The following is a 26,716-nucleotide window of genomic DNA, read 5'->3' on the forward strand; positions in this document are numbered from 1 at the left end:
ATGCATACTTATCTTCAACCCTTCAAGCCAGATACTGATTTTGTGACATTCATTTCTCTGAACTGTGGCCCATCTACAATCACAGCATGGTAAGAGACTTGATTTTGATGAGAAGGTGCTCTCACTTATGGGACATTACAAATTATTACAGCTGCGTAATTAAGGGGATAATCATATCTTCAGTGGATAACAACCAGAGATCTATTGACTGTATTTTAGTCTCAGCACTTGAAAATTAAATTAAGTGATAATGATGTCTATCTGTTCTTTCTTCGTAGACAAGCTACACAGATAAAGGGGAGAAGGTAAGATTAAAACTGCCTCTGAAGGAGTCTGTGATTGTGATGTTTGGTGTGTTAACAGAACTGTTAAAGCCGGGGTCATAGCCGAGTGGCACAATGTAGGAATAAATCAATTATTGTAACCTACACCTCATGTGAGCTCTCATTCATGTTTTTAGTTGAAGCTAATCATTTAATAAAACTGAATAAACTTGAAATTTATACAATCAGTTCTGTTTAAAAAATGTAAAACTCCAAGGTAAAAAAAATCCTGGAAAAACGACACTTTGCCACAACCCTTCATTTTCTCGCACAGTGACAAACAAACATTAGTGATTACGAAATGTCACGAACAGACGAGGCGGAGCAGCAGCAAGTTATTTAGAGCATCGGGGTGAAAGTGAGAATATATACACCAATCTGTTATATTGCAATTAATTCCCATGTTGATCAGAGTGATCTCAGCCTGTATCTCTCCCTCTCTTCTTACACATGCACACACATGCAGCAGTGACAGTGAGTTACTATGGTTACGTGCACACTCTGTAGCTCAGTAACTTTCTGGTAATAAACCATTCTTGATGCATTTTCGTATCACCCCAAATCCAACTAATCAACACTAGCTTAGGTGGAAGTTTATTCCAAAGGTTAAACTGGTGTAGAATTGCAGGAAATGTGTTTTAAATGACAGAAATAGTACCCAATAAACACACATGAGCAAAAAGACCAAAAGGTGTTAATTCATGAGACCAGAAAGGGGTCAAGTGGGTCAGGGAAAATGTCCGGCCCCCAGTCCCTTAGCTTTCTGAAAATGTGGCTCCCTGAACAATATAGTTGAAAAGCCCTGCTTTGGATACTTTGTTTAATTGTTTTCCCATCAGCCAATGCAAATCTTCTGCTGTACTTTTGCCTTTTAGCATGCAAAGGGACGGTTTGTCCGGTTTCATCATCTCACCTTCTGGGTGGGCAATGCCAAACAGGTCAGTATCCAAACGCTGACATACAGCCAACAGTTTACGGTTCTGTTATACTTGTTCCTTAAATGTCATATATGATCATAAACTTTGAGGTTATGTAAAAACTTCTCTTACATGACATTTTCTGGGAAAGTAAAAAGGACATTTTCCACAATATTCTGGCATATTCTGAACCAAATGATTCCTTTGCAGGCAGCCTCATTCTACTGTGATAAGATGGGCTTTGAGGCTTTTGCCTATAAGGGTTTGGAGACTGGCAGCCGGGAGGTTGTGTCTCATGTCATCAAACAGGATAAGGTATGTAGTCAGATGTCTGGTACTGTTTGAATAAACACTCAGTATATCAGTGAGGAATGATCATCTCCGAAAACGTAACCATCCCTCCTCTCTCATCACAGATCATATTTGTGTTTGAATCTCCGCTAAATCCTGGAAATGAAGGCAAGTTTTATCATTACGCGAGACTATATGGAAGACAAATTATAGTGAGCATGACATAAAGTGCGTCTGCATTTCATCATGGGTTCATTTTCCCTCAGTCATGGGAGAACACTTGATAAAGCACGGAGATGGCGTCAAAGACATCGCTTTCCAAGTGGAGGACTGTGACTTCTTAATCAAGGTAATGATGATCAAGAGGAAGAATATGAAATAAAAATGTAATCTCAAGAGGTTGAAATGAACCAGTGTCATGTGACCTGACTTCAGTTATGGCCAAACCGTTTTTTGAAAGACTTTTTTTCTTGCCATTACTTAACATTTCAGAAAGCGTCGTGCTTGTACAGTTGTGGTATAAATACCACACTGGAAAAGCTTCAATTCTGCTTCAAACCTGATGTGTACTTTCATACTATGTGCTGTGCACTCATTCACTCATGCACTCAGTGTGTGTTGAAATAGGGGCAAACATGGCGGTGGTGAAAGTGCAGCTTTGATGTCTAGTCCCTCATTTGAACTCTTGAGATAAACTCTCCATGCTGACCATCGGGTGGCTACAAAGAAATAGAATCACCTCTGTCTTAGCTCAGAGCCTAGAGCCTATAAATATATTACAGCATGTATAGGGAGATATTCTGTCTTCAGCCACTGGGGGGCTTCCAGGAGCTGACTTCAGAGACAAAAACTGTTTTAAGCTGCATTTCCAAACTGATCCCAAAACAACTCCACTGACAGACAGCTAAAGAGCATGGAGCTGTAATTGTCAAGGAACCCTGGGTGGAGCAGGACAGTCAGGGGAGGGTCAAGTATGCTGTGGTTCAAACGGTATGTAAAGAGCGATGCACGTTTGAAAGCCTGATATGAATACACTCATAAAACTAGGAAGGAATCATAATGTTGTGTTAATGTTTTGTCCGCAGTATGGCGATACAACACACACACTCATTGAGTACCTCACTCCCTACAAAGGCCTTTTCCTGCCAGGCTACAAAAAGCCTCTGTTTCTGGATCCTCTGTTAGCCACACTGTGAGTCTCAAACAGCATGTGCTACAAAATATAAACAGGTATTGGAAATGGTATGGAAAAGTACTAATGCAATGTTTTTTTTCTTTCTTTGTTTGTAGTCCACCAGGAAGGTTGAGCTTCATCGATCACATTGTGGGAAACCAGCCGGACGACCAAATGGTGCCAGTTTCAGACTGGTAAGAATCCTGTTTGAGAGCACGTACACACGGTGGACACACAGGGCAAAAGGACAAGTAAACAGTCTGCAGACAGTCACTCCACCTATGTTGCAGTGGGGAATGTCAATGTCAGACATTGAAAAACAAGCTTGAATGCATCAATCAAAAGTCCAAATTTTTACAAAAATATTCCAGAAATTACAAATAAGGCATAGCTTATTCATTGACCTTATCATCACAATTTCTGTTTGTGTCCTCCAAATTCCAGGTATCAGAAGTGTATGATGTTCCATCGGTTCTGGTCAATAGATGACAAGCAGATCCACACGCAGTACAGTTCATTGAGGTCCATAGTGGTGACCAACTATGAAGAGACCATCAAGATGCCCATCAATGAACCTGCAAAGGGGAAAAAAATCTCCCAGATCCAGGTGTGAATTTACAATGGTGTGCTTTAGTGGTATATTATAGTAATGTATCACAGTGGTGTGTTATAGTGGTGTATCAGTGGTGTATTGTAGTAGTGTATTATAGAGGTGTATCACGGTGGTGTATTATAGTAGTGTATTATAGTGGTGTATCACAGTGGTGTATTATAGTGGTGTATTATAGTAGTGTATTATAGTGGTGTATTATAGTGGTGTATTATAATAGTGTATCACAGTGGTGTGTTATAGTTTACAGCCCTGGTTCAGTGCATTGTATGATCTACATCTCCTTCTTCACAGGAATATGTGGACTACAACGGGGGACCAGGTGTTCAGCACATTGCTCTCAACACATCAAACATTATCGAAGCCGTGAGTCTCCTGCATTTGCGCCAAAATGTCATGCTTATTCACAGAGTGTATGTTCATCTTCATACAGCCTCCCCAAATCTGCAAGTAAAGGCAAGCTTTGGTTGGTCTTAACTCAGGTAGTGAACCTGCGTGCCCGAGGGATGGAGTTCCTCTCAGCGCCTGACATGTACTACAACACACTGCGGCAGAATCTGAAAACCGCTAAGATCAAGGTGACGGAGGATCTCGACCGTTTACAGGTGAGGAGAGCTATTATTCGGGCTAGTCAGAAATGATTTACAGCCTTTATGCCTCTATCTAAACTACAAACTATATTTGTCCCTTTAAGGAATTGAAAATCTTAGTCGATTTTGATGACAAAGGCTACCTCCTTCAAATCTTCACCAAACCAGCACAGGACAGACCGACCCTTTTCCTGGAGGTCATCCAGCGGCACAACCACTTTGTAAGTCCCACAAACCAGTAACGCACATTTCTGGTAAAGCTAATAAACAAATCCTATCAATATTTTATGTAAACTCTTTGTGGGGGGATCTGCAGACCCGTAGTCCTGTTTCTTAACTTCAACACCTTCAAGAAACCAAGACAGAGCTGCCTGAACACCTGTTTGCAGCTCCCACCCGTATGAACAGTAGCCCACTTGTAAAAGATCAGTAAATCTATCACACATACAGATTAAAAGGCTCCCTGCTTCATAGCGAGGGGGATCTTCGGATTGGGTTGCACCCCGTGGCACTTCATTTATAACACCTATTACCCATTCTGCTTGTCAGGACAGGCACATCTTGTCACTCTGCAGCATTTCACCGACTCTACAGATGTGGATACAATGCATGAAAGTGAGAAACTGAATCTGAACCGCAGCAAAGAATCTCTCCGAGCGACCGCCAAACACTTGATCTTTTCATTATCTATGAAAATATTTACGTGATTAATTTGCGTGCCCCTGGTGAGCGCGCCTCGTTGTCAGAGCCGAGTGGAAGTTTGAAACCGTGCGAGAATATTTATCTGCCATGATCCGACTTCAAAGTGTTTTTAAAGCCCTGAACGGTGTCTGAGAGAAGATCCCCAGAGCCATAACCAATGACACAGAAGACGGTAGATCTTTGGGTAATTAGCCATCTGTGTGTGCTTGCTCCCTCTCCAGGGCTTTGGGGCAGGAAACTTCAAGTCTCTCTTTGAGGCCATTGAGAAGGACCAAGATGCCAGGGGCAACCTCACTGCGCTGACACCCGAAGGGCAGGCCAAAGCCTTCTACTGATCCTCCGACTGCTGCTGCCAAACCACACTTAAGCTGTTATATATGGCTGTACATTTCAGAGGCAATCAACAACACAGTTTATCAAACACATGTACAAGGTGTTGAATATCTTCGTATGACAAGCTGCAAGTGCTATCAGATTTGCTTTAAGTTGTCTAGATTGCATGTCGTATGACTCAATAAAGAAACTTGTGTTAATGCTGGCTGGCATGTGTGTTTGCGAAACAATTCCATATTTGAAAGGAATAGCTCAATAAATTGGGAACATTATTATTGGCTTTCTTGCTGAAAGTTAGGTGAGAAGCTCAGAAAATATCAAACTATTCTTTTAGCATGACGTGTAAGAAAACCCTTTTAGATCGCATCCCCAGTCATAAAATATGACGTATGCTTACATCAGCTATACCAACACATTTCAACCAATAATATCATCACATCCATCCATCAATCAATCTACAACTTCGGCTCAGCAGAGCTAGAGAAGGTTGTAAGCTAAACTTTTGAATGATCCAATCAAATTCCTCCCAACCTTATGTCCCGCCCACCTGTCCCGTTTCACTCAGAAACACACACACCACACACACACACACACACACACACACACACACACACACACACACACACACACACACACTCACACACTTATTGACTTAATGCCTAAAAATGTACATTATGGGGACGTGCAGTTATCTCCATTTGTTTTCAATAAAAGGGAGTCCCCACAATGAGTCATCAGATGTATGTCCCCACATGACAGGTAAAACATATACACACTCACACACAATCAACAACAACAACAACAACAATTTTAGGTCTCTGTCTCATTGAATTGCAATATTTGTTCTTTTATTTCATAATCAAACTCTATATTTTCTATGATATAATCATGATGGAATAAAATCTCATGGAGTCTGTAAAGTAAGGACTTCCAGTTGCTGTGAAATTACTTTCTTTTCAACAAACTTCAAACTAATCTTGCCTCCCAGAAATTACTTTTTAGAAAATACACAGCTCAGGTCAGAACTGAACACTTATATTTTACAAAAAGGAGTCATAAAAGCTGCAATTTGCACAACAAGTGGAGAAATATACTCTTGCCGTTTGTATTTACCGTGAATTTTTTTTTGAAGCTGTAATTTTCTGGTTTTAAACATGTGGGGTAACTTTGGGTGAACTAGTCCTTTAACAACAGTCACACCCAAGCCATTCGTTTGACACCGGGAGAGTTTCTGTGGATTGTCCTGCAGAAAGATGCATTCAGCACAGAGGTTTTATTTCAAAATAATTTATTTGCATATAATTGGAATGAAGACAGGTTTATACATCTGTGATGGCACTGGTCAGTTTCCATATAGAAACATTCAGTCTATACAGAAACCACTCTTTCAAACCTGGACAAAATGGATAAATATATTAGTAAATAAATATATTAGTGACATGTCACTATATTGAAATGTTCTATTATATATAAAATACAACACTATTTCATTTCTGGGGTTTTTTTGTTCTCATTTTGTACACAAAGTATCCAAAATATACTGACATATATCCCTTAAAGTTCTGGAGGGATTTTTTTACTCATAGAAAAGGCAGTTTCAGCTCATTATTCTTGCAAAACATAAAACAAAGGCATAAACAACACAAAGAGAAAGATCTTGAACAGGATGAAATCACAGACATTCTGCGGCATCACTCAATGCAGTTTTCATGTGCTGATGGTTTGGGCTTTTTTCAAATGAATACTATGAGTTTTGTTGTGTTTTTTTTTATTTTATTTTATTATAAAAATCTGCTCAAACCAAAGTGCTGCTTGTAATTCAGTCATTTCCATCTCAGTCTCGGAGACTGTTTGGGCACGAACAATAACAGACAAGGAAACCCTGATACTTTAGCCGGAGGACGCTGCGTGGTTGACACATTCAAAGTGAGGTATTAGTACAACGGGACTGCAGAACAACATTTCTGCATGATTGTCCAAAAATATTGAGTCCAAAATGATTTCCATATTCTCCCTTGTCAAAGCACATTTCATTCTGTGGTTTAAGGAAAGAGTTAAGGCGAGGGGGCTGATAACATATATGTTATCAGTTCACTGTGTTCAAGATTTTGCCTCTTTGGTTGGACCGGTAAGAGCTTAATGTGTTGGGAGGTTCCTTATTTAGGACAGTTTGAATGAATAAGGCACATATGAGGCTTTAGTAAGTGCTACTGGTTACATTGCATTACCCATGAGCTCTTTGTCTGCTGCTAAACTCTGACGAATGCTTAGAACATTTTCACTGAGCCTTTAAGGGAAAGTCCACGCTATAAGAGAATTCCTATCTATACCTCTGATCTCAGATCATTTAGCCTGTCTGTGGTGGAGCCATCTTTGACTTTTACCTCCACAGTTGAATGGACACTGAACAGTTGGATACAAACATATTTTCTGTCTGTCACTCTGCCAGAGTGGCTAAATAAAGGTTTAAACCTCGATTCTGTCGCAAAAACATTTACCACGACAAAGGGTCCTTTACCAATTTGGGTGTCATTACTGTAACGAAGATGAATTCCTCCCATTTTCCAGTGTTTGATTGTTCCTGAGGCTGATCTCAGGCTCCGCACATTACAGTTTGAAATCACAGGAAAAGTACACGCCGCTTTCATTAAACTGCTGCTACGGCAACCGGGCTACGGCAACCGGGCTGATGCTCAGGCCTGTAAGGTCTACCCAGCATGGCTTTACTCCAGTTATATAATTAAATAGTCACCATCTCTTTTCTATGGCTGCAATGTAAAACTTTCTTTTCATAGAGCTTTAGTTGCTGGAAGACAACGGGAGGGTATTTCCTTTTTGAAGGACGTGACAACATTGTGATGGGTGAGGCATTAAAGGGGCAGAGGACATGGGTGTCATCTCTCTGATGAGGCCTGTTCACTTTAACTGATCAGGGGCTTTAACAGCACTGAGGTCAAACATGCAAAGTAACCATTGGCAAGAAGAAATGACAAGAACTAGACAACAGCTTGTAATGACGACGACATAATTCAGTCAAACCGGTTCATTTTGAAAGGTTAAAAAAATAATAATTACCAACTACAAAAAAAAAAAAAGAAAAAAAACGAAACAGAAAATGATCCAAAAACACAAAACAAACATGTTGAAAACAGCTGCCATTATTGAAATAATGAAAACAAGGCCCATGCAAGGCCCAGCGACCTCAGTGAATGCTCGTTGTTTGAGGGGCTGAGCATCAACCTTTCTCTCCATTTGGACAGGTCAGACTGCCAAGAGGATCACGTTTTGTTGAGTTTATGGGAGCTACATGGTTGTGATAAAAAAAAAAAAAAACATCACTACAGCAGTACCTTTAAAGACCCCCCTGTGTGAGGCATGTTAAGAAATCTGAGCTGAGGTAGGCTGGAGAGAAAAGCTTCTCTCAGCTGAGACTGGACTCAGCGAAGGAAGACGAAGATCACACGTGTGAAAGTACCTCTCAAAGAAATCAAGTTACTTTGCAACAGAGTGAGCGATGCAGAGTCTCACTTCATGAGGGCTCAACACCCGAAGCCAGGACCATTCGTTGCTTGTCACTAAGGAGCATGGGAACTTGTGATATCATGATTGAATATTCTTCCTATAACTGAGGAGAAACACAGAAAAAAAAAACACTTTTTGCCCTTTGTGGTGTGGGAATCGTTTCCCCAGCAGCTCCCAAACATTTAAATCATTCAATATATTTTCATATACAACATTAAGAAGCATTGTTCTAAAGATTCAGTCCCAATGATTTCAATCTAACTCAGCTGAAAGAGCATTTTAGCAAGTGTGCTTTGAATCCTGGGGGAAGGTGGGAAATCACCTCAACGAAGGCTTTGCTGGTGGAATTATGTGGAAGACATGAGAGCGGCAGCCAATGAGAGGGCTTGTCCATTCTGGCTCCTGTGTAGCAGCGTGATAATGGGGATGCAACAAGTTCTCACACACCAGACTCCTCTTCTGATCCTGCGGACACAAAAACAGCTCAGGTCATCTTCAAAATATAATAAAAACAAAAATAAAGATTCGCAGGTCTTAAAGTATCATTCCAGTAATGTTCTCCATCATGCCTTTCAGTAATAAAACCAGTGTACTTGTTGAGGTCAGACGGGTGGAGAAACATGAACATACAGAATGCAACATGCAGCTCCTTATGAGACATTTCAGGTGCACTCACTTGCAGTTTACCTCCAAAAGAAGCAGTTTCCAAAAATCTGGCTAAACTGTTGGCTTGTTAGATCATCTGACTGCTCGTTTCCAACTTCCCTATAGTGATGTTGCCGTGTTCCAACAACTTACCAACTTATTTCGGTGAGTAAAACATTATCACAACCAATAGAAACGATGGCCAAAACTGTGAAAGTTATTAAACAAGGAGACACCCACCCTGATTGTGGTGTAATGTTTGGCAGTACAAACAAATGTCTGTGTTGCGGTCAGCAGCAGGGCCGTGGTGGAACCTGCAGGGTGGCCTGTCCATAGAGGTCCCGGGCCCCAGGAGCTGAGGCTCTGAGCGGGCCTGCTGCACCCGCTTTTGCCACACAACGTGAGCCCCGGCATAGCAAGGCCAGTCCTCCATGCCGCCAGAGTCCAGAATGAGGGGCACGGGGAGCAAGGCGGGGTGCAGCTCAGGAGGGGAGCAGCAGAAGCCCGGGCCCTGACCGTAATGGATGTGGATGCTACGGTCATCCTGCAGATCAAGGCTCTGGTGGAAGCGGACAGAGGGCCCGTCAAGCACACAGCCACCCACTCGCCCAAGAGGGGCGGGGGGGTGCCCGTGGCCTTGGTGGCAGCAGTGAGGTTGAATCTGTAAAGGGATTGGGGACACCAGGACAGGAGGTCCTGTAGGGCTGACTGGGTCATGGTCTTGGCACTCTGTCCCAGGACTGGGCCGATCTGTGGGGTCTGGCTTTGGGCACTGGCAGGGGCTGTGCTTAGGAGGGCAGACGGGCGAGTCTTTGTCCGGGACAAGAGCAGCAGGTGCAGCTGCAGCAGCAGCAGCAGCGGCCCCCTGCTCCTCGTCCGAGCCCCTGCTCGGGCCCTGGCTGTGCTCCCCCTCCTCATAGTGGTGGTGTCTGTGGCGGTGGTAGTGGATGTGGCTGAACACAGTCTGCGGCTGCTCTTCGGGGCAGCCCGCTTTGTTCACCACAGAATCCAGAGACCTGGGCCGGGCTTGGGCACCCGCCTCCAGGCTGTTCCTGCGGTGGGCGCGCCCAGGACCTGGCCCATAATACACAAACGGATCGTAGTCACTGCTCAGAGAGCTACGGAAGGTAGACCAGCTGCCATAAACCCCCTGCAGGGACACGTCAGTACAGTTGAGAACTGAGTCGCTGGAGGAGCCGTGGCACGGCCCTGAGCTGGAGTCACTCGCGGGCCCGTCGGCCAAGTACCCGCTGCGTTCTGTGTGGTAGCTGCCCCCCGAGCAGCTGCCGTCGTCCTGCCTGCTGTGGGCCGGCGCTCCACGGGGCTGCGGCGGGACAGAGGTGGTGTGGTGCAGCCTCGAGCTGGACGCGCTGCGCTGGGCCGGACAGGATGAGCGATAGTTGTGGCAGGACCGACGGGGGGTGTAGTGATGGCTGGAAGTCCTGCAGTTACCTCCAATCCTTTGGGGCCTCCCGGGACCCTCTGCAGGAAGGTGGTACCCACACCCGGAGGGAAGTGGCCTGCTGGAGAGGAAATGTAATGTTTGGGGATCCACGGGAGAAGGGCCAGCGTAGTGGCCCAGAGAAGGATAAGGTCCAGAGGGTCCACGGGGATAGTGGCGCCTCAAAGAGAAGGGGATGGCGTGCTGGGGGAAGGGGTGGTTGCGTGGGCTGCTGTAAGGCTGAGCGTGCAGGAAACCCTGGCTTTGCTCTGGACTCTGCTGGAGTCTGTTCCTCTGAGGCTGCCGCTCCGTCCCTGTGGACAACAGCAGCAGTCAGAATACATACAGAACACTGCAGTCATCATAGGCTCAACAAAGGGTTAAGATACGGCTGCTTCTTGTCTAAACATGCCAAACAAGTTAATTGTACGACCATTAAAATCTTGCAGGAATGGAATTCCAAATGTAGTAAACTTTTGACAGCATTGTGGAAAGAGAGCCAGGTCTACACATAGTTACGTTTAGTTTCACGCTAGATAAATACATTGTATTGAAAATTTTACTGAATTTGCAGATAAAGTCGCTGTAACATTCTTGACCGACGTGACTGGAAATGTGCTTCTGCTCACCCATGATGTTGTGCATGCAGAGGGGGCAGGTGCGGTGCTGTAGCAGCCAGGGGTCGACGCAGTCTTTGTGGAACTCGTGAGCACAGGAGATGATCCTCAAATGCTGGGATGCAATATGAAGAGGGACAGAGTAAGATTTGGCGATAAATTGCTGAGAAGGACACTTCAATCTACAGACTCTCTCTTCTCTTACCTGGCCGTCCTGGAAGTCCTCCAGGCAGATCGCACACACGGGGCTCGAGTTGGAGCTGCTGGCGGACCCCCAGGCAGCACGGTGGCGCTGGGAGCCCGAGCAGCCCTGGGAGCTGTAGGTTTTGGTCTCCAGTCGACTTATCGCCTGCATGGTCTGCTGATGGACGGAGTCCTGCACACACGAGAAGCGAGTGTTAGATAAACCTTTATCGGGTCTCCAGCTGAGCTGTGGATCAGAAGAGAATCCACTGACACCCTTGTGTCTGTGAGCTCCTCACTCACCCAGGTCCTGTTGGACTTGCACTTGTAGCGGAAAGCGAAGATGAGGACGATGGTCAGAATAGCTAAGACGATGGTGAGCAGGATCCCAACATCATAATGTGGCTGAGGAGGGAAAAGAAGATGGAGAGAGAGCAACATCTTTATATTATTTTATAGACTATGTGTCTCCAAGTTAAATATCAAGTGCATAAAGAAACAAGAAATCCATATGAAAGTCTAACAGTATTGACGAGGTCTTCAGGTCTTGTGGATTTGTTAAATGTCATCTCAAGACTTTCTAGCTTCTCTATGGTGACGTATTTCCAGGTGAAACAAGAGAGACAGGCGTTGAAAAAATGAGCCCACGACCTTCTCTAGTTCTGTGCCGTTAAAAGTTACAGATTGATTGATGGATGGACGTCATGATATTATTGGTTGAAATGGGTTTCCACAAGTTTGTTTTCCAGAAAGAAAAGATATTGGATTTTGACAGAAAAATATGAATACATAGATTTTGTTGTTGTCATTTTTAGGCATATGTTGTTAAATAGGTGCACAATATGACACGGATGTGATCCAAAAGGGTTAAAAAGGCATTTGCAAGATGACAATGTGGGAGTGTGAGGTTCCTCCTCCTCCAGCCAATGGAAGAAAACCCACCGAGGGGCGTGTTCATGTTTCACTGCTTACCCATCTCGGCTGCTCCACCATGATCTCAATAAGAACTTTGGCCTCCTCGTTCTTGTTGACCAGACCCATCAACTCCTCAGCGTCCTCCGCCTCCACCAGCACGACGGGACGGGGAAGCGAGTCTGTTTCTCGCAGCTGTGTGTGTGTGTGTGTGTGTGTTTGTGTGAGAGAGAGAGAGCAGGTAGAGAAAGAGACAGAAATATTTGTGTGATTTCAGTGACCTTTTTCATCTTATAAATATAATGTTATATATTTAACAGATTTGTATAGCTGCAGCTGTGTGTGTAGCTGTGGCTGCACACTCACCTCAGCAGCAGCGTTGGCATCATCACTGACATCAAAGATAACGGCCTGAGCTCCTTTGTCCAACGCCATGCGAGCCTGAAGAAGACAGGAGAGACGTCAGTTAAAAAGAAAACACACAGAGAGGACATTTTTAGGAGATTCTTAGACTATTTAGATGAGAAGAATGGACAAAAACTTGCCCGTTACACAGCAGACACTTCATGTGAACGTTGCAGGCCACACCAGTCCATGCAGTGTCTTAACCCACCACCAGGTGGCAGTCATGCACTGAGCTTCAGGGCCTCACAGTGCAGACCAAAGTGCAGCCCCTCCTGCCACTTTTCCACCTGACTCTGGAAGCCACTCTGAGTGAAAGTGTGCAAGCAGGACTCTGAAGGCCACAGCACGAACCTGCTGCCTCATTTGAACCTTTTTCTAATGTCCGAGAGTGAAGCCAAAATAAATAGTGCAGGATTGTTTGACTGAGTAAAAAGTGAAGGTGTAATAGTGAAAGAAATGTCCCCAACATGCAAATAGGGACATTTTGTATTCAAACTAGGCTCTGAGAGCCTTCATTCCCTATTTTACAATTTCATAACTCAGAGAAGATATTCAGAACAAGCATGGTGACACATCAGTGAACCAGGTAGCAGTGGTGCTCAGTGGCACAGTCAATACTCCACCATGTTCAGCAGTTCATCTTTAATAGATCATTCCCGGTGGCTTCATCACCATGAAGTTATGTGCTGAATAAAACATCCTCGACAAATAAGCATGTGCATACATGCAACCACAAGTGGACTTAATGTTAAAGTTAAAACTTAATGAAAAAGCAAAAGTAGAGAAGGGTCTTAGAGTTGTTTACCGGACTAACTCAATAATCCCAGTAACATAGCAGTTAGCTAACATTAGCCACCATAAGATACTAGTCATACCAGACTAAGTGACGCTGTAGCATCAAAACCCTTGAGACTGTCGAAATGATCAAATGTGCAATAAAAGACTGTGGGCGAATTAAAAAAGAATTGGTCGCGGCTGCTGATAGCACCGCAAATTACGCCTCATTTTCCCCGTCTGAAGGCCCTATTCACAAGATATATTGTGCTAATCACATTACAGTGCAAACACGCCCAGGAAGTTTTACAGCTGAGTGCAATTTGCCATATTCTGTGGAGGGGGAAGGAAGAAATACTTTGAATAACTCCTTATTTTAAATCTTTTTTTCTTTGTTTTCTTATATTTTCCAAAATGACACGTACAGGAGCTTTATTCATTTTTCATGACACTGAATAACCAAACAAATGAGCTTGAATGGAGCACGACGATTCTTTCACCTGATGCTATGACTGCTGCCACGATCACTGGAAAGTCGGGGAGTGACTTCATCCACCACCAACTCTCTGAAGATGAAAATCATTTCATTGTGACGGCTATTATGTGGCTATTAGTGCTGATCTTAGTGAATTAGTGATGATCTCACTGTTTTTGACTGTTCAATGACGCTCATTTGCCTTGAAAGGAGCCAATTATGTGTCATATGTTGCCATATTACCTCATTTAAATATGTGCAAATGGCACAGGAGCATGCTGTTTGCTTGGAGTCGAGTCTCATATGCCAAAACCATAGACTGTATATAAGGAGAGGAAGTAGTCATGGTGATTTCACCCACTGGTTTGTGGACTAAGGTTCTGAAGTTTGGCATTTTGGCTGTCGCCATCTTAGAATTTCTGCAACCAGTGAAGGAAGTGACCAAATTTGGACTGTTGAGGAGCGACGGGTGGATCTGACGAAGACAAGAAGCATAGCAGCGACCTTCTGGTGAGAAGCTGTTAAGAGTTAGCTTCAGAATTCAAGGAAGAAGACTTGAAACTAGAGCTTGAGACCATAAACTCATGTTTACTGAGATAATAAATCAAGTGAGATTTAGGCGGATTTTCTCATTTACTTCAATGCAATCGGACTTCTTGCAGAGAGAATACAAGTTTAAGGCACTTCAGCGTTGGCTTCACTTTTCAGAACCAGAGGTTACTGGCTAGCCAAAACCTCCATGCTGGATCAGATTCTCCCAAAGAAACATCCAATGTCATGCTTTAAGATTAAAGACATATAGTAATGTGTTTTGGTTAGTGTTCCCTTGTGAATGCACCACCACCACTGCTAACTGACCATGACAGGTTGTTTGTCTGTTAGCTTTCTGTGATCTTTTTATTATCAGCCTGTCCTAAAAAAAGCTCTCGAAAAGCATTCACGCACATCTCGCCAGAAGTCAGCCAGAAAATGAACAGCAGCCTTTTCAACAATATCTCATCACATGCTCTCAAGCGTCTGGCATCTGCCAACGCTTAATGAGGAGGAGACACAAGTTTAAACACCTAATCACCCGAGTTAAACACAACACTAAGCAGTGATGCCTAGCCTAGCGCTCGCAGCCCAGGGCAGGGAGGAGCACACACACCTTTTACAAAGAAATTCAGGTTAAAGCATCACTCATCAAATCCATGAGAAACCTCTTTATTCAGACCGCTTTTAACAAAAAAAAAGAAAGTCAAGGCATGACAAGAAGACACCCTCGAAGGACGTCGCAGCGCACAAGTTAAAAAGCACCTAAATGCCAATCCGTGAGCACGCACTCAGCATGTTTGCGTGTGTGTGTTTGTGTGTTTGTGCGCAGCGTAGCGTGCAGTTGAGAGTTAACAACATTGTCCCACAGAACCACTGGTGGCCGTAGTATTTACGGTCAGAAAGAGGTCAAATAAAAAATTAACATATCCCCTTTGATCTGGTTTCCAGCTGTGGTGCAACAGCCTTTCCCCTGTTTCATCAGAACAGTAATTGTAGTACGTGCATGGGCCTAAATGGGGTGCGGTCACACGAGGGAGAAAAAAAAAAGAAAAAGAGCTGGATCTTTGACATGTGGGAATTTGCTTTACCTGGGGTTCAAAAGTTCCCTCATGCAGCACTGAACCCATCCGTCCTCTAATCGTGGTAATGCATGCAGGGGAACCCGCTCTTGTGGTCACGCACACACACACACGCACACACGCACACACACACACACACACACACACACACACACACACACACACACACACACACACACACACACACACACACGAAAATACGCTACAGCTCAAGAATATATGATAATATGCTTGTCGAGTGACTGTCTTATTATATCTCAGTGTTAGCAGTAGTGATACCACAGAGCTGGCCAAGTCATACGCCTCTGCCGAGCCACAGACCCGGAAGAGGCCTGAGAGATCTCATTACATGATTAATAGAAGATATATTTAACCTTTAATGGTGCAATGAGAAGCCTAACAAGACAAGCTAAAAGGGCCGCCGAGACGCCGTCTCCGGGGTTGGCCACGGACAGAACTGACACAGACATGGCTGCGGTTAGGTAAACAACACCCGTCCTGATGGAGGAGCAACTTGACACATGTGACTCAACACTATTCGGCATTATAGTAAACATTAGCAATTAACAAAGCCTTGGAAATGACTGCGGTTTGCAGAGGTACACAGCGAAGACGTCATCGCTGGAAAACTAACAAACAACACGCCGAGGGAAGAGTCTGCTTTTACCGTTGACTGGGGATTTTCTTTTTTATTTGACGGAGGGTGCGGGCAGATGCGGGCGAAGTCTTGCCGTGCTTTGTGGAACAGAGTGTAATTATTGGAGAGGAGGAAGGTGAGGTGTAGCGGCAGGTAGCGGAGAGCTCTCTGCAAAAAGTGAGCCAGCACAAACATAAACACACCTGAGGGCAGAGAGCCGGAGAGGCACCGTGAGGTCACGCAGGTAAACCAGGAGCTTTTGTTCAGAGCAGACAACCCGAGCTTATAGTCTCACTGCGCCATATCAACATGTCTGTGTCTTAAATATCTATGTGCATAATTTAAATGTCCTGTGCATCAGGAAACATATTCTAGCTTCGTCTCAAGTACGTACTACATTCTTTTTATACAATTTCTACAATATACTAATACTTTTACAACGTTTGTTACAGTGAGTATTCAGGAAATAAATGTGTTATCATTTCATACAATGCTTCTCTGTGACGAAGGCTGCATTCACACCAAATCAAGCGTTTTTGTGCGATTAGTGCCTGGTTGTGTGGCGGTGTTGGGAGTGGTGGCTCATCTTGCATAAACACCGGCGGATGGAGCCAGTGACTTGCCCTCCCCGGCGTTCGGTGCCTGCTCTGGGCCGGCGAGCGCTGTGTGTTTACATCGCTGGCGAAGTGCAGGCTGCGAGCCAGGCCTGGCATCACAGCGTGTTCTCAGCGGGGCAGAAACACGACTACGCTGCTCTGATGACTGAATTTCACAGACGGGACGTGCCAAGGTTTGTCCGCCGTCTGACAAGATGGCCTTTGCCTGTTCACGTCTCAGTGCTTGTCGTGGGTTTTAATGTGGTGCCGACCGGGCCCGGTTCGGTCCAGAGGGCCAATCCCCTTCATCTGTAGCCACGCTCCAACGTAATGGAGAGGGCAATAATGAGAATATTACACACACACATAAACACATTCAGTCTGCCACGGAAAAACATCTGCTATGTTAGTTGAACATCTATGATTACAGAACTATATTCAGAGTGCAAGTGTGACCCAGTAGCTTCATAACCTTCGACTTTTGACGATTTTTATATTAAAGAAAACAAATCAGCCAATGGAATGAGTAATTTGTCTCAGAAGGCTGGATTTACCTTCTTTTAGGAATGATCTATTATTAGTGTTTGAATAAAACAAAAAAAGGCAGGACCATAGACTGTATATAAGAAGTAGTCGTTGTGATGTCACACTTTGGTATGTGGACTACGGTTTGAGTTCAGAATTATGGGCATCCTGATCTTGGAATTTGTGCAACCAGTGACCAAAGTTGTACTTTTGAGGAGCGACAGGTGGATCTGATGAGCATGAGCACCATAATTTACTAAATTAACATCATGCTCTTTTGAAGAAGACTTGAAACTTGAAATTGAGACCATAAACTGATGTTTACAATGTTTACTGAGATAAGAAATCAAGAGAGAAGTCGGGTCATTGACTTCCATTCAATCTGACTTCTTTTTGCAATTAGAGGAGTCGCCCCCTGATGGCCAGCAGAGAGAATGCAAGTTTACGGCACCTCAGCATTGGCTTCACTTTTCAGAACTGGAAGTTGCTGCCTGGACAAGACAGAGGACTTTAAAAAAAATAAATAAAAATCCTGTTTCTAGAACATACTTCTGGAATCGGAAGCAGGTAAAATCAATTCTCTCAGTTGAGAAGCAAAAGTTTTACTCTTTTTATTTTTACTACGCCTAAATGACTATGTTAAGACCAACATTTTTATCAGCGCAACCAGCAAGTAAGACATTTCAATCACAAACTAAGCTAATTAGTGAGCATGGTTATCCTTTTATTACCGTTAATTACACACCACCACACACTCCGTAACCCACTGCCATAAACCTGTTGATGTTGCACTTCCTCGGTCTCCGATAACCCTTCCCGCCTCTTTAAAACATGCCACTAGACTCTATTTAACTCAATCTAACTTCACTTTTCCCAGCATGACTATCCACATCATTCGGTGCATGGGTAAATTATACCGTGGAATAATCTGTGTGGGAATAAGCAGCGAGAGTGAAAGAGGTAGAGAAAAGAGAGTGGGACGGAGAGAGGGAGGGAGAGGAGTGAGGCGAGCAGGCTGTGGTGCTGCTGCATTCAAGTGTCTAATGACAGACTGCAGAGCTCCGGGCCTACAGGTCTGAGGCCGACTCTGCTCTGTCATTTCTCCTGACTGGCCCAGCACACTGGAACCATTACTGAGGCACTGGGACACGCCACATTGCTAAATTAGAAGCAGACAGAGGCCAGAGCTGATGGTGATAATAGTGGGGGGAGGGAAAGAATTACTCGACCTTTTACATCTTCGGGATTTGCGCAACAGGAGATTTGAGGACCTAATCAATCCAAGGAATCCACCAACAGTTCGGGGATCCGCCCACTGGTGTCAGTTTAACTGTCACACGAAGAGAAATCAAAATCATCTGTCGGCGGTTGATTGTTGACGGGAGACGATTCCAACACGCTCATGTTTACGACTCAGTTTAGCATGTTAGCATGCTCACTTTTGATACTTAACTCTCAACACAAAGTGCAGCTGAGGCTGAATGGGATGTCATGAGTTTTGCAGGTATTTGGCCATAAACCAAAGAGTTATTAAATCTGTTTGATGATGGCACTAAAGGAAAAGTCACAGGATCAATCCGGTTCCCCCTGAGGGGAAGATGAATGTGTGTCTGTTCCAAATTTCATACCAAGCCATCCAATAAATGTTGAGTAATTTCATTCAAACCCACGTACGGTATTTAAACCTCATGGTGGAGCTGGAAGCCAAGTCAGGGGGAGACTGGAGACCATGAATGTACAAAATGTAATGACAGTTAAATGGTTATTGACACGTTTGGACTAAATTAGCGGACCAGCCGAGGGACTGACAGATAGCAGGGTGAATAAAAATGACTGAAAATGTTCCAAAAAATAAATAATGACTTCATCAGCTGCACTGACGTATGTATGTGACACATAGTGCATGTTACTCTGATCACTGGCTTCTGCATTCTCTTAATTTTAACCAGAAAAAAGTCAGAACTTCTGTGTATTTTCCACTTTCAATAGCGTTATTATTAATAATATTAATGTTTTTCACAGTTTTAGACGTGGTAAAGCATTGACTTTTTATTTTCATTATTTAATTTACAACTGTAGCTTTCAAATTTTTTTTGGCTTAAGGCGGGTCCACACCGGACCGAAAATCGGCGTCTTTGAGAGAGTCGGCGTCCGTGACATGAGTCTCCTTGGTGTGGTCGCTCGAATCGGCCCACGTCGGCGTTCATTTCAGCCGATTCAAATGTGTAATCCGCCATTCGAGTCGGTCATTCTTTTACCATTCTGATTGGTGGAGGCTAGCAGCTTGACTAGCGAATCAGTGAAACCCGGAAGTGACGATGGTAAACATACCAGATAACCAGTGGAATCGAAGAAGGTGGTCTAGAGAGGACCGCCTACTTCCGGTTTTCGTGTTTTTTGGCCCACAATACAGATTAGCGCCGCCTGTTGTTTTGGAGACATTACGGCTGTGTCCGAAATCACTCCCATATAGGGAGTAGGGAATGATTTCGGACACAGTGTACATCTCGCGCAAGCGCGGAACGTATGGCGTCGGCTGTAATTCCGTAGGTGTGAACGCCCATGTCGTTGTTCGAGTCGGCCATATTAAGTAGCCGATGCCGAATTTACCGACGCGAGTTGGGCAGTTCTTCCGGTGTGTACACAGCTTTAAACATCATTACAGCTTTCCAAAAAATGTGTAATTCCAACAGATAATTATCAGACAATTAATCTTCTATAAATAAATCTTCTTCTTTTGAGTATGAAGTCCTATCATTCCTTCTTTATTTTCTCCTTTCCTGGTGCACGTATATAAAGGTTTAATGTATTTACTAAATGACATCAGCAACAGAAATGTTGCTTTGAAACTGCATATAAGTCTAATTGTGTGTGAAGAATTGTGTGTGTGTGTGTGTGTGTGTGATTGCCGGGTGTTTGCCACTGGCTGAGCAGCAGTGGAGTTGGTCGGACGGAGGGAAGGGTGTGGCCCTGCTGGGTATCCATTACTCACAGGGGGACTTTGATGTGGGGCCGCAGGAGGGGGGAGTAATGTATGAAGAGGAGGGGGGCAGGAGGGGCCGGGTGGGCATGTCAGGGCAGGTGAGCAGATTCTACTCTGAGGAAAAGTATTGAGCCTGAGGGGGTGGACCTGAATCACACACTGCTTCTAATAATCCCATTCATCCTGACACACACACACACACACGCACACGCACACACACACACACACACACACACACACACACACACACACACACACACACACAAACACTCAATCCAGGACCTGGGCTTGGCCGCCCTTCTTGTGCTGAGGAGAGAGAGAGAGACACTGGAAAGATTATTAACCTGATCTGCCTGTCTGGAGGTAGGAGAGGTCATTTAGAGAACTCACGGCGTTCAAGCTCAGCCCGCCAACCTCCCTCTCGGTGCACTTCCTGTGTCCCTCGCCCCCTCTCTTAGCGGGGCGCTGGCTGCACCGTGACATCCACATTTGAAATGCAAAGCAGAGGGTGACAGAGAAAAGGCCGGCGTCATCTGATACACTATCACCAGCTAAACACATCACATCAAAGAGGCGGGCAGATGAGACTGATGTTGCTGCCAGAGGCTTGACTGCATCGCACACACGCCACCGTGATGGTGACCTCCCATTTCACTGTGTAAACCCGACCGGCCAGAGATGCCCGGGCACGGCCTCCTAACAGCCAGGACACATCGGGAAGAAAGAGGTAAACAAGACGTTGAGTTTAAAAGCCTCGCTGATAGAAAACTAAAAGCTATGCTGCTTCTTAAAGGAATAGTTTGACAAAAGAGGAAATGAGGTTAAAATAAATAATTATATCAGGATGCTAAATATGTCGCTAGAGGCAGGAAATGGCTAGCTTAGCTCAGCATTAAGAGTTAAAAAGAGGTTGTTGTAGTTTGTTTTCCCTATTTGTTGTTTTTATTTTATTTCTTTGTTAAATATATGATAAATTATGTTTCTCTTTCCTTGATTGTGGGACTGATGACGTTTTTCACAGATTTATTTAATGTAATTTATATTACTGTCGTCTATTTGTATGCGTCTATTGTATGTGTGAAATAAATATTTAACCAGCATAAAAAAATCAGATATTTTTTGCCACGTTCATATTTTCTCTCCAACGATACGATAATCAACGCTGGCTGCTGCCACACTGCACAACCTCTATAAACAACAAGAGGTGTGTAAGCGTACGAAAAATGTTAATTATAGCTGTGTCTATCAAGGAGCTTTAATCATAGCAGGTGTTGACTGTAATAAGTGTAATTAAGTAAACCACCTGACTAACCTGGCAGCGAAAGAGCAGTTAGGTTTGTGGAAGCACGGGGAAACGCAAACACGCCAATCCTCTTCCTTCCCCCTTCTCCAAACATCTAGAGGGCCTTTTAAAGTTGTTTTCTTATAAAACCTCAGCTGTGAACGTCGCGACGTGAGAAAATGCACGATTCCACACAGGAGACACTATCTCTTCATTGTTTGTATTACACTCAATCAAGAGATCCAGGTCGGAATCCTCCTCCTTTCAGTGGAAAAATGGTATCGGTATGTTGATACATTCCTCCAGCGGTGATGAGTGCACAACTAGGAGGCAGAGAAAGTGTCCTGCCTATAATTTCTCTCATGGCAGAGGAGTTTTTTCTCTCACTGACGGGCGGCAACACGGGGACTCGGGGGAAGCCAATTAGAAGGCCTTTCCCGGCCTTTTGAGAGGCAGATAATGTTCTTGTTTTCATAAAGCATCCTGTTATTTAATCAGGCCTGTAAGTGAGAGCCCTACAACCCTCCTACAGGGCCGAGCAGCCTCCCTCCTCTCCTTCCCTCCCATCATTCCTGCCCTGAGCCCTCCATCTCATTCAACAGCTCTTGTAAGCCTCCAGGAATTCATTCTTGGAACAGGCCGTGCAGTAAGCCATGTCTTTCTGCAGAGCACACACACACACACACACACACACACACACACACACAGTGACAATCGAACACACGCGCTTGTCTGTACATGAGGTAAAGCGAGACGTTCGATTTCACAAATACCGCGGCGATAGATTCTGACTGTAGATTCATTCCAGTTGAATCAATGTGAGGTTATAGCTACTGGGTCACACCTCAGAGCTCCATACGAGTAAGAACCATGCTAGCGGCTCTGTGAGGCTGTACCACTGCGCTGCTCTCTAGAGGACACTTCAGGAACTACCAACGTGATTATAATTCCTCCTGAGGGGAAGATGTCATGGCAACCCATTTGTTGTCGTTGCTGACACATTTCACTCAAAACCGCAAATGTGAACCTCATGATGGCGGTAGAGACGCAGTCACAGGATCGATGAAGCCCAAGGCGAACAATGCATCAGTTGTTGCGATATCAGCGTGCACCAAAGTGGAGAACGGATCGACCGCAACGCCACGAGAGCTCAAGTGCTCGCTGGGCTAAAATGCCTACTCACAACCAGAGGGGTTAGCACAGCTCACGTACATGCTCACATTATCTGGCCTCTCGAACCCTTTCCCCAGGAAAAAAAACAAATCTTTGAATAACCACGCTCGATAGCTGCGAGGCCTTTGCCCCATGCAAATCAGAGTCTAAATAGTCTCATTGTATCCTAGTGACTTACATACTGTGGAGCCTCACTGTTTGCCCTGTGAATCTGTTTTGTCAAACCCCTGTTAAAAGCCAAAGCACTGAAGGGGGGGGGGGGTGTAACCGCTAACCAACTTGAGTCAGAGTTAAACAGGTTCATACTGCAGAGGAGAAACAAGAACTCACTCCCGTCGCCTGTATGGTCGAACTCACAAGACCTGTTTGCCGCTTTGCTCTCGACTCTGGGAGATGCTCGCCGCTCGCCTGGGGAAGTAGTTATTGGTAACACAAACCTGTCAACTTTCCACTTCACTTTCAGCAGCAGCACACCCTAGCCCAAGCCCGAGGCTAGCCAGAAAAAGAAAAAAGAAAAGAGAAAGTAAAAGAGGCAATGATGAAGAATGAAAGAGAGAAAGAAAGAGAGAGAGAGAGAGAGAGAGAGAGAGAGAGAGAGAGAGAGAGAGAGAGAGAGAGAGAGAGAGAGACGGTGCAGGGACACAGGAAGATGTCTTTTTTATGGGAATGTTTCACTTAATCTCATAAAGGCAGCGTGAAAACCTCCATCTGTTTGCCGAGCAGTTCAAAAGAGACTCCACATGCCTCCGCTTGCTGCTATATAAAAACAACATTCTAATGCAGATCTTAAAGAGGGCCAGCGGCTCAGCCTGCACAATGAGAACTGGGACGTGCCAGACGCACCGGCGGAGGATGGGAGGGTGGAAAGAGAGTTAGGTAGACGGAGAGAGACCGGCGACAACAAAAAGGGAGGAGGAAGACGTGAAATGTCAGATCAGAGCAACAAATTTTCCTGTCAACGGTCCCGTTTCTGACCCGCCAGTCCTGACCTTGAAGCACTAGACAGACAGGACCTGTGTGGGTTGCCCTCTGGCCTCGCCTGCCACTCCTCCCAGTCAACCCGTTCACCTCTCTGACTCCCTCCTGCCGGCTCTTCCCATCTCCTCTCCCTCTTCATGTTTCACCGTGGGGCTTACCAGTCGCCTTTGTCATTAATAGAGGAATGTCCTGGCTGAGAACGACATCTCGTGTTTTATCGTGCCTCTCAAGGGCAGCGCCTTCACATTCAGGGCCCCCCACTTTTCACGCAGTCTGTGGAGACAAAGTCTAGTATGCGTGAGGCTTTCCTCGCTGACAAACAACACACCGCGAGGAATATGAGATAATAATTTGGTTGATCCGTTCAAAGCTCTGCGAAACTGCAGCGTGATGCCTCTGTAGTCTGTAGGTGTTCCTGCACACTGGTGCCTCTGTACAGCTCCAGGCCTCCTCTCCCCATAGCCGGGGCAAGACCAGGCCCGATCCCATCTGCAAAGCTATTTTGACAAGCCACCCCCCCTAAAAAACTCCAGGGTTCAAACTACTGGAAGATCAAAGGCCTAATACTGCAGTAATAATAAGTTACTGCCCTATGAACGCCTCATTCATCGGGGAGAGGCAGTGATATCGTACAGTTGTAACTGGAGGGCCATTAAGCACTCATCATGTGATCCTATTTGCCATCCCTTTGGAGAAAAACATCTTCGGCTCTGCAGGCAGAGCGAGATGGAAGGAGGAACTCCTACCAGCAATGCCAAAAATCTGAGCCGATAAGGAAGTGCACAAACAGCTCGCTTTCACTCTCTGTGTGTGTATGTGTGACGAAATCTCAGTCCAAATCTGTCCCGACACTTTGTCCCCCCCCCCCCCCCCTCTCTGTAGCCAGCTGATGGTGTTTGGGAAGGAGGCATTTGAATAACAGCAATTTGGCACAGAATGGTGTCATCTGGCCTCCGTCTGTCTTTATGAGCATGACACGGCGTGCTATTTTTAGGGCGGCATTTTTCTCCGATCGCCTGCGCCAATGACAGCCTGATGAAACCCTGACCCCCGCACGCTCCCTTTGAAGTGACAAGTGACAGATGTGCCGCCCTAATAGAAACGCCTTGAGACGCAAGCACTTGGCATTCTCCAGCGCTGGTAGCGGCCCTGCGAGAGGGCGGCGCGCTCGCCCTCAGGCGGCAATAAGGAGGCTTGTGCACATAGTGCACACATGTGCAGTGTTTGTGCACGTTCAGATATGTGTGTACACACAATATCGCCTTTCATAAGCAAAACACAATTGCTTTTGAAAGGAGATATTCTCCCTTTTCTCTTCAAGAAAATACACCAGCATAAGCCCTGAACTCATTATTGCCTTCAAACAAGTGTTTCCAACAGCTGAGATAATTCCATGTTTTCTCGGTGAATTTGCGCGTTTCAAGGGTCGTTTGTGCGAAACTGTAAAACACTATATGGCGGTTCAGCTGTCTCCCCGCTGCCTTAACACGGTGACTTAACTAACTGGGAATGATAAGCATCGCCAAAGTCGCCCGTAAAACCAACGTCCGATGTTTGGGATAAGTTCAATTAGGCATTAAGTTGAATCAACAACCGTTCAGTCGGTCAGATTCTTATTTGATACAAAGAACTAACAGATGTTTCTGCTGTCGAAGCCAGAGTTAAAGGGGTTGTATACAAGATTTAAAGCATTCTTATTGCCTCCCAACATGGCGACCGCCGAGTGGCGCCTCACAGCTAACGGTGCTCAACAGCAGAAGAGCTACAAGGCAGGTCAAAAGAGAGGGGAGAAGCTCTGATAACAACACACACAGAGGGAGAGTCACGTCATTCTCTGCTCGAGTAGACATTAATCCACTATATCTTTACCAATAGTTGTTTGCTGCTATATTAATGCTCTGAATACCAAATATAGCACCTGTAATACAAAGATGAGAAGATGAATACTTCCCTCCCTCCTTCTTAGATTAGAATTACGTGGAAAGGGCCTTTTTTTATTTGATGCCAACCCTCATCATGATTAGCATTGTCTTCCATGTATTTAACACATTGAGAGTTCCCATCATCCCCAAGGGGGCGCTGCAGAGTTAAAGGGGGAGAGAGGAAGTAAAGGACACTGATTGACATGAAGAGGACAGGGGGTTTTGCTTTTGAATTGGCCTGTTTACCAACACACAGTGGAGCCGCAGTTCCCAGAAGCAATTAATAAGGGTCATTAAAATATAATTAAGATACTTACAGTATCTTACAGTATCAGCGCAGTTGTCTCAGCTTTGTGCCTAAAGTCTTGACTTCAAGTCAAGTGAACTCAAATGTTTAAGTTGAGTTAAGTTGAAATTAATGAAACATGTTTATTAAGTTGAAATAAGAATAGTTTATTCCACTTAATTCCTGGTTGATGTTTTACAATGTAGTAAAGGACCTTCTGTAACAAGTAAAACTGGATTGTAAATGATGAGATTTTTTTTTTGCTTTTCATAGGAAAATACCACTCCGGAAAAAATATTCACCGGAACTTGTTAAGAGGGGCATATTTTGCAATCCACACATATAAACATGCAGGTGATATTCCAACAGCTTCTATTTTGGAGAGGTACTTCCCACCGAGCGGCGCTGCAGACATCTCACTGTTTGTGTATAAAAGTTTTGCGGTGACGCTGTCGACAAGCTCAAATTGGAGTCCAGAACCAGAGGAGGCTGTGTCGGATCCAACATGCCTACAGTAGCTATGCAGAGCCAGAACACAACCCAGGTGCCAGTGCAGCAAGCTGCTAATCGGGAGGAGAGAGCCAGCATCTGAACACGCCACCTTTCTGAAGCAAACAACACATCCTCCAGGTTGTGGGGAGGACAGTTTGCTGCGTCAGAGTCAATGTTTAGCTTAGGAACGCTGGCACCGGCCGAGAAACCCCAATGAGGACATGCGGATGAGAGCCGCAGCCACAGCTGGGGTGTGTTGCACCGAAAATATCCCAACAGATGCATCAGGAGGAACGCACGCACCTTTAGGCCAGA

General features: G+C 44.8%; 2 protein-coding genes across 2 annotated transcripts in view; one reads left to right on the top strand and one right to left on the bottom strand.

Annotated features, from left to right (window-relative positions):
- The first annotated feature begins 3 nt into the window (after positions 1-3).
- hpda (4-hydroxyphenylpyruvate dioxygenase a) lies at positions 4-5,145 on the top strand. Its single transcript, XM_084029608.1, has 14 exons — positions 4-89; positions 279-305; positions 1,199-1,261; positions 1,451-1,555; positions 1,657-1,699; positions 1,798-1,880; positions 2,432-2,521; positions 2,617-2,723; positions 2,822-2,899; positions 3,150-3,312; positions 3,610-3,681; positions 3,798-3,920; positions 4,010-4,126; positions 4,829-5,145. The coding sequence occupies exons 1-14, from the start codon at positions 87-89 to the stop codon at positions 4,940-4,942; spliced, it is 1,188 nt and encodes a 395-aa protein (XP_083885734.1). The 5' UTR covers positions 4-86; the 3' UTR covers positions 4,943-5,145.
- Positions 5,146-6,218: 1,073 nt separating this feature from the next.
- The window catches only part of rnf43 (ring finger protein 43), a 77,889-nt gene continuing 57,391 nt past the window's right edge, over positions 6,219-26,716 (bottom strand). The window contains exons 3-9 of the mRNA XM_084028939.1: positions 12,627-12,701; positions 12,321-12,455; positions 11,652-11,753; positions 11,371-11,541; positions 11,178-11,280; positions 9,348-10,862; positions 6,219-8,927 (exon numbers count right to left, since the gene is read on the bottom strand). Of these exons, the coding sequence (XP_083885065.1) occupies positions 8,902-8,927; positions 9,348-10,862; positions 11,178-11,280; positions 11,371-11,541; positions 11,652-11,753; positions 12,321-12,455; positions 12,627-12,701 (2,127 nt within the window). The 3' untranslated portion in view covers positions 6,219-8,901. The remainder of the gene's footprint in view (positions 8,928-9,347; positions 10,863-11,177; positions 11,281-11,370; positions 11,542-11,651; positions 11,754-12,320; positions 12,456-12,626; positions 12,702-26,716) is intronic.

This window comes from Eutrigla gurnardus, assembly GCF_963514095.1.
Source record: "Eutrigla gurnardus genome assembly, chromosome: 15".
NCBI lineage: Eukaryota > Metazoa > Chordata > Actinopteri > Perciformes > Triglidae > Eutrigla > Eutrigla gurnardus.